Below are 10,872 nucleotides of genomic sequence, written 5' to 3'. Positions count from 1 at the left end.
GGGGATTTAGGACAATGGGATAAATCTGAGAGATCTTCAAGGTTTGAGGTGCGCACAGATAAAAACAGAATGTCCAGGAAAGACATGTTTAGGGCGCTACTAAAAGATGGTGTCTAAAAAGAACAGATTGATGGGATAGATACTAAAAGCTTGTGGGAAATGTCCTGTAAAAGAGGTTTAGATCGAAAGGAAAGTAGCAGAAAGGTAAACAAGCGTGAAACGCAGAGCTAAGCACAGATGTCAGGGGAAGGAAAAGAAAGGGAGAGAAATGTTTCCTCATGAGAGAGAGAGGAAAACCTGGACAGTGACTGGTTAACTTTTGAGAACAGAGACGGGGGCGAGCCTGCTCGCAAATATGAAAGCATATATAGACCTCACTTGGGCAAAAGTTGACAGTTTAACTCAGACTAGGAAACTGGCCAAGCACCTTCACAAAGTTGGGCTTGTTGAGATAACAGACGTCATGTTGATTTAGAAATACATTGGAAACACAAAAATGTGCAAAAAGTTTGAGCCTTAGTTGATACCGGAGCGGAGGCCTCTTTAATTTATGGAAACCCTAGGAAGTTTAACAAACCACATTACACCATCACAGAGTTGGGGGGAAGGCAGACCCCCGCTGTACAAACCATAATACAAATGAAAATAGGGAGAACAGTGAAAACAGAATATACTGTGCTGATTGTGCCTCTTTTGGAATACATACTGGGAATTGACATTTTGAAAGGAATTACTTTGTATTTGGATGATGGTTTTCATCAGTTTGGAACATAAAGATACATTTTAGCGTCAGCCATGAAAGTGGGTAGTTTAAAAATTTCCCCAGTGAAGGTGCCCCTGGCAACTAAAGTAATTCATTTGAAACAGTACAGCATTCCTGGAAGGCATGATGAAATAAGTGAAACTATAAAAAACATGATTGAGGCTGGTGTAATAGCTCCAACTACTACTAAATGGAACAATCCCCTCTGGCCGGTTAAACGACCTGACAGGTGGTACAGAATGACAGTTGACTACCGCAAGCTGAATAAACATACATCCCCTTTGACAGCCCGCGGTCCCAGACACCATCACTTTGATTGAACAAATAAAGAAACATGCAGGGACATGGTATGCCACCATAGACATTGCCAACACGTTCTTCTCTATACCCTTGGCGCCAGAATGTCAAGAACAATTTTCATTCTCCCACTGCGGAAGGCAATTCAAAATGTTAACTTTGCCTCAGGGGTACATACATAGTCCCACTATCTCACCGGCTGGTGGCAGAGCACCTGGATGAAGTATCTGTCATTCCAGGTGTGCAACTGACCCTTAACATTGATGATGTGATGATTCAGAGAGAGACAGAGGAACAGGTGCAGATTCAGGTGGAGAGAGTAGTGGAACTTATGCAGAGTAAGGGGTGGATGATTAACACAAGACACAAGGGCCATCTCAAAATGTGAAGTCTCTAGGCATTCAGTAGAATCAGGGACACAGAGAGGTGTTACTGCAAGCAAGGCAAAAAAATCTTGAGTTTGCCACACCACGCACTAAGCAGGAGACAGAGCTTTATTGGATTGTTTGGTTTTTGGAGACAGCACATCCCTCATTTGAGTCAGATCTTGGCCCCTCTGTACAAAGTGATAAGGAAGAAACATGAGTTTGAATGGGGTGAAGAGCAGCAGTGTGATTTTGATTTGGCAAAGGAAGCAATTCAACAGGCTTTGGACTTGTGGTCAGTGCAGGAGGGAGACACTGAGTTACATGTAACTCTTCAGGGACAATATGCAAATTGGAGTATGTGGCAGAAACAAGGAAGGACGAGGGTGCCCTGGGGTTCTAGACTAGAAAACTAACTGACTCTGGGGAGCGCTATACTCCTTTTGAAAAACAGCTTTTGGCCTATTATTGGGATCTAGTGGATACTGAGCAAATAACACTAGGTCATAATGTAATTATGAGACCTGAAATACCAATTATGCAGTGGGTGATGAGTTCACCTAAATCTCACCATGTAGGACATGCACAAGAGGCTAGTATCATACGCTGGAAATGGTACATACAGACAGGGCTAGAGTCGGACCGGCAGGCACTGCAGCCCTACATGAACAGGTGTCACAAGCCCCTTACAGGATGAGGAGAGGGTGCAGGAGGTACCACAGGTAAAAGAGTCACCTGTAAGATGGGGTGCACCATTTGAATCCTTGTCCCCTGAGGATAGGAAACATGTATGGTTCACTGATGGTTCATCCAAATATGTGGGTACCAAAAGACATTGGAAAGCAGTGTAATACAATCCAGTTGCCGAAATGTTTGCGACCACCTCAGGAGAAGGTAAAAGTACCCAATATTCTGAGTCATACACTGTGTATCAAGCGCTAAAGCAAGAGCTGCCTGGGACTTGTCATATTTACACTGATTCTTGGTCCACTGCCAGTGGGTTAGCCACGTGGCTGCCCACATGGCATGCACATAACTGGTTTATCCACTCAAAGGAGGTGTGGGGCAAAGAGTTGTGGCGGGAAATTGGGGAACTTACAGAGTAAAGTCAAAGTGTATCACATGGATGCTCACTGTCCCGTTGACTCACTAGAACGCTGGTTTAATTCCCTTGCAGATGACAAAGTCAAACTTTCAGAGACAGAAGTGGCAATACCAGATTCCAACTTGGTGGGGGTGGCTAAATGGGCGCACCAAAAATGTGGACATCTGGGAGAAAAAGCCACTTACAGGTGGGCAGAGAATAGAGGGATGCACATTCCCCTAGACTTGATAAAAACTGTAATTTTGCAATGTCCTATTTGTCAGCACACACAACAGAGATCTGTCCCGCAAACAGTCAAAGGTCAATTGGGGAGATGAAAGTTACCTGGACAGATACGGCAAATTGTTTACATTGGACCACTACCTATTAGTCGCGGGTGTCAATATGCCTGCAACGTAGTGGACACTTACTCTGGGTACCTGATTGCTGTCCCTTGCAAACGTGCTACTCAGCACAATACTATCAGAACTTTGGGCTTTTTGTTATACTATGGAGTACCACTCCAGGTCCAGAGTGACAATGGGTCACACTTCAAAGGCAAATTGGTGCAGGACTATTGTTCTCAGCACAATATTGAATGGATATATCATATTCCTTTTTATCCACAGGTCTCAGGACTGATTGAGAGAATGAATGGATTACTGAAAGCTCAATTGCGAAAATTATCTGATGGAACTTTGAAAAACTGGAGAGAGCATTTAAATGAAGCCCTCCGGTTTCTGAATAACTGACCATTAACAAATGCTGAAACACCCCTGATGCGAATGTTAACTCTAGCTTTGCAAATACAACCACATGTGGCCACCAATACCATCACATACTGGGAAACAAAACTAGGAGCCTTAGCTCCTTACAGTCACACCCAAATCTGCAAGTCTTGACTTATATGCTTACAAGCTTACATACTGAAACCACAAGACATAGCACTGTGTGAAACAGGTGTTGGAGTACAGATTCCCCCAGATCATTTTGGATATATTGCTCCCAGATCTGGGTTGGCCCTCAAATCAAATCAAATCATTAGCATTTGTAAAGCGCGCTACTCACCCGTGCGGGTCTCAAGGCGCTAGGGGGGAAAGGGGGGGTTATCGCTGCTCGAACAGCCAAGTCTTTAGGAGTCTCCGGAAAGCGGAGTGGCCTGGGTGGTCCTGAGGCTGGTGGGGAGGGAGTTCCAGGTCTTGGCCGCCAGGAAGGAGAAAGATCTCCCACCCGCCGTGGAGCGGCGGGTGCGAGGGACGGCAGCAAGTGCGAGGCCAGCGGAGCGGAGGGGGCGGGTGGGGACGTAGAAGCTGAGGCGTCTGTTGAGGTATTCCGGTCCCTTGTTGTGGAGGGCTTTGTGTGCGTGGGTGAGAAGACGGAAGGTGATCCTTTTGCTGACTGGGAGCCAATGCAGGTGTCTCAGGTGTGCGGAGATGTGGCTGTTGCGGGGTACGTCGAGGATGAGGCGGGCCGAGGCGTTTTGGATGCGTTGCAGGCGGTTTTGGAGTTTGGCGGTGGTCCCGGCGTAGAGGGTGTTGCCGTAGTCCAGGCGACTCGTGACAAGGGCGTGGGTCACGGTTTTTCTGGTGTCGGCGGGGATCCAGCGGAAGATCTTGCGGAGCATGCGGAGAGTGAGGAAGCAGGCGGAGGACACGGCGTTGACTTGCTTGGTCATGGTGAGAAGAGGGTCCAAGATGAAGCCGAGGTTGCGGGCGTGGTCTGCGGGGGTCGGTGCGGTGCCGAGGGCCGTGGGCCACCAGGAGTCGTCCCAGGCGGACGGGGTGTTGCCGAGGATGAGGACTTCCGTTTTTTCAGAGTTCAGCTTTAGGCGGCTGAGCCTCATCCAATCTGCGACGTCCTTCATACCCTCTTGTAGGTTGGTCTTGGCGCTGGCGGGGTCCTTGGTGAGGGAGAGTACAAGTTGGGTGTCGTCGGCGTAGGAGGTGATGATGATGTCGTGCTTGCGTACGATGTCGGCGAGGGGGCTCATGTAGACATTGAAGAGTGTCGGGCTGAGCGATGAGCCTTGAGGTACGCCGCAGATGATCTTGGTGGGTTCTGAGCGAAACGGAGGGAGGTAAACTCTTTGGGAGCGGTTAGCGAGGAAGGAGGCGATCCAGTCCAGGGCCTGGCCTTGGATCCCGGTGGAGCGTAGGCGGGTGATTAGGGTGCGGTGACAGACGGTGTCAAAGGCAGCCGAGAGGTCGAGGAGAATGAGGGCGACTGTTTCACCGTTGTCCATCAGGGTTCTGATGTCGTCTGTGACTGAGATGAGGGCGGTTTCCGTGCTGTGGTTGGTTCGGAATCCGGTTTGTGAAGGGTCAAGCAGGTTGTTGTCTTCCAGGAAGGTGGTCAGCTGTTTGTTGACGGTCTTTTCTATTACCTTGGCTGGGAAAGGTAGAAGAGAGATGGGGCGGAAGTTTTTCAGGTCGCTTGGGTCAGCCGTAGGTTTCTTTAGTAGGGCGTTGACTTCAGCGTGCTTCCAGCATTCGGGGAAGGTAGCAGAAGAAAAAGAAGAGTTGATGACGGTCTGGAGGTGCGGGGCGATGATGTCGTCGGCTTTGTTAAAGATGAAGTGCGGGCAGGGGTCCGAAGGGGCGCCGGAGTGGATAGAGTTCATGATGGATTTGGTTTCTTCCGTGTTGATGTGGGTCCAGTTGTTGAGGGTGATGTCCGGGGAAGCGGGTTCAGTGGTGTATGGTTGGGTCTGGTGTCCGAAGCTGTCGTGGAGGTCGCTGATCTTGCGATGGAAGAAAGTGGCGAGGGATTCGCACAAATCCTGTGAGGGCGTGACGGCGTTGGCGCTGGCGCTGGGGTTGGAGAACTCTTTGACGATGCTGAAGAGTTCTCTGCTGTTGTGGCTGTTTTTGTCTAGTCTGTCGGTGAAAAAGTTCCTTTTGGCAGTGCGGATCAGGTGGTGGTGTTCGCGTGTAGCGTTCTTGAGGGCGGTCATGTTGTCAGCGGTGTGGTCCTTGCGCCAGGCCTTCTCAAGGGCACGACAAGTTTTCTTTGATTCTTTGAGGGTGTCAGAGAACCAGAGAGGTTTTTTGGTGTTGGTCTGTCGATGCGTGCGTTTGAGGGGAGCAAGGTTGTCAGCGCAGTTGGAGATCCAGTTTGTGAGGTTGAGAGCTGCGTCGTTGGGGTCGGTGGTGAGGGTGGGTTGGTTGGCGGCGAGAGCGGAGAAGAGTTGCTCTTCAGGGATCTTGTTCCACTGTCGACGAGGGATGGGTTCAGTGCGGAGGTGGGAGGTCTCGCGTCGGAATGTGAAGTGGACGCAGCTGTGGTCGGTCCAGTGCAGGGCAGAGGTGTGGCTGAAGAAGACGTGTTTGCTGGCGGAGAAGATAGGGTCGAGCGTGTGTCCGGCGATGTGGGTGGCGGTGTTCACCAGTTGTTTGAGGCCGAGGTTGGCGAGGTTGTCGAGCAGGGTGGTGGTGTTGGGGTCGTTGTTTTGTTCCAGATGGAAGTTGAGGTCGCCTAGGAGGATGTAGTCCGGTGAGGCGAGGGCGTGCGGGGAGATGAAGTCGGCGATGGCGTCGCTGAAAGAGGCGCGAGGTCCGGGAGGACGGTAGACGAGGGATCCTCTGAGGGTGGTCCTTGGGTCGGTGCGAATCTGAAAATGCAGGTGTTCAGCGGCGAGGGGGGGGTCTTCGGTGGAGGTGGTGACGCTGATGGAGTCTTTGAAGATGATGGCGACACCTCCTCCTACTTGGTTGGTGCGGTCTTTTCTGGAGATCTTGTAGCCTTCGGGGATGGCGGTAGCGATGTCTGGAGCAGAGGAGGCGTTCATCCATGTCTCCGTGATGAAGGCGACGTCCGGGGCTGTGGAGTCCAGGAGGTCCCAAAGTTCAACGGCGTGCTTGTGGACGGAACGAGCGTTGACCAGGATGCACTTGAGGTGGTTGATGGCGCGTGGGCTTGTGGTCGTGGTAGTTGCGTGGTAGTTGCGTGGTGGAAGATGCGTTTGCAAAGGTATTCAGATTTTAAGGGGAGTGATTGATGCAGATTACCAAGGAGAAATCAAAGCTGTTCTGTTAATTAGGGGAGAAGTTGAATTATTCATACAAATATGAGACGGAATTGCCCAACTTGTCATAATTCCAGTGTATGGAGAGTTGGTGAGAAAGGGGACTGCCTCAGACCTTCTTACTGTATGTGGGGAGGGAGGTTTTGGTTCAACTCACAAAAACCCTGGTGCTAAAGTGTGGGTGGAATCCCGAAATGGCCCTCCAGAACTTGCAGAAATTATAGCAAAGAGCGCCAATAATGTCCTGCTGATCATTAAACCAGGAAAGGAAAAATGGGAACATATTCCAGCTGATAAATGTTATTTGCGAGAATGATCATGCTTGTTTACAGATCTTACTACAGCTTGTCTTTGCTGTGAGTGTGCCATGTGGTCTCCTTTTTGGCGTGTGCGATCGGGAAAGACCTAACACCCCCAACCTCAACTTGATTGATCGATCACATCGCGCAACACCTTTACTGCATCTGAATTACATTCGGATTAATTTGGAGCAGACAGTGCTCAACAGATCTGACTTTTGTACGAGTGCAATGAAAAGCAATGTGGATGTTTTGTCAACGTGTTTGATCGCCATACCAACCCCAACAAGCATCTTGTTAGAAATCTTCTATGCCACTAACCAGGATAAAGCTGTGCAAGAACATGACGTGGAAACCCACTTAAGTCCCTATGAGTATTGCAGGGACTGTCAGGAAACAACCAATGAAAAGTAGGACAATCTCACTCAGATAATTACCTACAACATTACTACTGGTGACGTGTGTTACTACATGTCCTGCAATTCTCGTGACATTGGAAAATGCATTCAATTGCGTTTAGAAAGGAAAACATCAACCTCTCAAAACTTACCGTGAGAACACAGAGTTTTGTGCTTTTATCGAACAGACAGACATTGCAAAAATGTGTCAAATAACATGACTTGTCATCATCTAGTGACTGCTGCCAGTAACATCAAACATGTCAAGTCGCCAATTGGCTGGCTGTTCTTGTGTGTAAACCTTACTTTAACCTACATTCCAGCTAACATAACAGGCAGGCCCTGTACTTTCACACGCCTGGAACTCATGATGTTTCCATCTAACTCTATACATACTCATTATCCTAGAGACACTATGCAACTAGATGAAAACTGAGACTCAGATATTCAATTATAATCACAATCAGAGTATCTAAGCTTAAGTCTTTCTATTGTAGGTGTGCCTGGTTTAGCTGTATACATTACTAGGGTAATTAATAAGCTAGCATGTCTAATAGTTAAACACATTAACCATACTCTATTGCTTTATCTGAATTTGTATTAGATGTGTGTGGTACTAGAAAAGCTGCATTACAAAACAGGGCTGCTATAGATTACCTTTTGCTAAAGCATAATCATGGCTGTTCTGATTTTGAAGGCATGTATTGTTTTAACCTTTCTGACCACTCTAAATCTATCCAGGCCCACATTGATACACTACATACATTAGTGAAAGGAGTAAAGCAGGATATGGATCAGGGATGGTGGGACTGGTTGTTTCAGTGGTTATCTGATTTTGGACAATTACGCATAGTTTTGGGTGGAATTTTTGTAGTATTAGCTCTTATTATATCATTATGTTGCTGTGTACAATGTATTCCTAAACTGCTTGCAATGTTTAGACCACAAAAAGTTGATTTTAAACCTATAGGCTACACAAGTCATAGGGCGGAATGTAGTGATATTTGTATTTTGACCCCTGACTTTGTGTCGCACCACTTTGCTTAGCTGTCCACCCTCACACTAGTGGTCACCAGTTACAGACTCCATTTTGTATTCAGCTTAGCCTTAGCTTCACTGCCACGTTAAAGGTGCGATTAGTTTTTCATACAAACATGTTATGCACCTAATTTCTATTCTGTGTGTTCTTTTTCTCACTGAAGAGCTAGGACATAAGGTGGAGGAGTCAGTTAGCGAGATAAGGATGTACTAGACTGATGTTTATGGTAAAGCAAAGAACGGTTTAGTTTTAGGAAAGACACCTTGAGATTTTGGCGAAGTCCCGACGTGTTTCTTACAAAGCTGACCAAAAATAGCCAGCATTGTTTAATACTTCTTGCGCAGCAGGAGGGGTTTTTCCAGAAAGGTCCTTCCTCATTTGTTTAAAAATATATAAGAGATCCAGGTTGACAGTCGGAGATTCAGAGACCTCAATCGGGATTCTAGACATCGAATGCCTGATATATTTCCCGTGAGGGTAGAGTTCTCTCTTTCTCATCTCAGTCAAACGGGGTCATCGGTTTGCTGGCAGGAGAAAGATGAAGCACCAGACAGGCCCTACGGTGATGCATTTTTAATAATTATTTGCTTTGCATTGTGTATAAATATATATACATATATCAATATAAGTGTTTGTATCCTTGCATGTATATATTTGCTGTTTATAGATTGAAGATTCTTTGTACATGGTCTTACTTCATTGTTGCACATTTTAAAAGTACACTTTTGGCTATTCAAGCCTTCCTTCACAAGCCTTGCGAAAAGCTATAATAAATGTCTTATTCAGATTAAGAAGTGCATTCCAGAGAATCTTTTCGACTCCTTTCAGTGTGTGTACTTTGGCCCTGTCAAAAGTAAAGCAAAACTGGCCACGGAACAGAAGTGCCTTTGGTGAGCCAGGGGTGCACCATGCCGTAGGGATGCTCATATCCCCTAGCTTCCCCAACTGTCCTGCCTCCCACGCAACCACTAGACTACCAACAAAAAGAAAATGGTGTCTGAAGAATGGCCCAGTGTGAGGGAAAGATTTAAGCATTTTGGGGTAAGGGTTGAATCACTGACATTACTATACTCCAAATCTAACAGAACGGCTGAAGAAGGAGAATGATCATGAGGGATATTCTCTGCTGTGAATGCTACAATACTCCAAGTATCTAAACAGGGGAACCAGTCAGCAACACATTTATTTTATAGTAAATAAAACTATTTGGTGGGGAGTTGGACCACATTTTATTTTTTTCCAAATAACAAAGGCACATTATATTACAAAAGAATTAAGAACATTTTCAAATTAATCCTCCAACATTTAAAGTGACCGATTTATTTTTATTATGATATATCAACATTAAAAGTCCAACATCAGACATACAAAAAAGTCAAACTTAAATCAATCTTCTCAGGCAGTGGCATCATAGAATTTTCTTTAACAGATGCCTAAAAGTTTTTATGAAAATTAAAACCATGGCATCTGCAGATAACAGAGTCAATACTAGGACGGTCGAGGCAATACTACGCTGGTTAGTTCAAATAGCAATGTGATTGATTTCTTGCTTCTGGATTAAGGATATTTTCCAACAGCACTCGGAATATGAAAGTCTTTCAAGTGTTCAGATGAGCCTAATTTGTTTGATCCACAAAAAGTTAAATTATTTTTGAGATAAAGTTTAGACTTCGTCATCCGTTGCATCATCTTCATCCCCATCATCTTCGTCTCCACCATAATTATCACAATGTTCTACATTCTTTCTCTGACACTTTCATATAAGACAAAATAGGGTAAATGGACATTGGTTATTAGTCGTAAACAATTATTTCTTTCACACTGATGTAAAACAGCGAACAATAACACTACAAAATAAGGGAACAATGCCAATACAATAAACACTGGCTTTTACTTACAATAAATACATGCATTTACTTAGAAAACAAGCATTGGCAAATACAACAAGTCTTGCCTATGTGAGATCTATTGGCTTTGTCAAGTGTTTTTCTCAAACAACATTGACAAAGGAAACTAGTAGAGCTATCTGGCTTTTTCAATGTGTTTTTGCCATGTTGTACACCAGTGTGGCTACTATGTGGCAGAGTTGAAAGCAAAAGTCATAGCGCTTTTTTTTTTTTTTACTTTCTGGAGCTCTGCTGTACAGCATTTCTTAAAAAATAAACAAACACAAAACCACTAACACTAATAAACCCAATAGATCTCACATTGGCAATCCTGTGTTGGCTTTACCAATGCTCGTTTTTTACTCCCCGCTATTAAAGTTGTTCAGTACATATTGCTGATGCAGCTCCTGCTTCAATGTGCCTTGTCTTGTTACATTATTCTGAACTACCTTGGTTTGTACTGTACAAGTGGGTGTTCTGAATCAAAACCTGTCATACGTTCACTTTGGGTGTATGCCCTGATAAGGGGTATAAATTCCACCAAGCATTGGCAAGCCCAATAGGTCTCATCTCCAGATCATCTTTTGGCTTTGGTGGAGTGCAGTGGCACTGTCTGGAGAGTCGTGGCATTGCGTGGTATGGAGTGGCATTGTGTAGCATGGAGAGGCATTATGTGGTGTGGAGTAATTGTGTGTAGTGTAGCAAAACTGAGTGGAG

General features: G+C 45.8%; 1 protein-coding gene across 1 annotated transcript in view; it reads right to left on the bottom strand.

Moving 5' to 3' along the window:
• Positions 1-9,573: 9,573 nt before the first annotated feature.
• Positions 9,574-10,872, bottom strand: part of CIBAR1 (CBY1 interacting BAR domain containing 1) — a 306,725-nt gene continuing 305,426 nt past the window's right edge. The window contains exon 9 of the mRNA XM_069220467.1: positions 9,574-10,022. Within this exon, the coding sequence (XP_069076568.1) occupies positions 9,933-10,022 (90 nt within the window). The 3' untranslated portion in view covers positions 9,574-9,932. The remainder of the gene's footprint in view (positions 10,023-10,872) is intronic.

Source organism: Pleurodeles waltl, chromosome 2_2 (assembly GCF_031143425.1).
Source record: "Pleurodeles waltl isolate 20211129_DDA chromosome 2_2, aPleWal1.hap1.20221129, whole genome shotgun sequence".
NCBI classification, from domain to species: domain Eukaryota; kingdom Metazoa; phylum Chordata; class Amphibia; order Caudata; family Salamandridae; genus Pleurodeles; species Pleurodeles waltl.
Note: the sequence above shows the minus strand (reverse complement) of the source record. Positions and strands in the feature narration are given on the sequence as shown.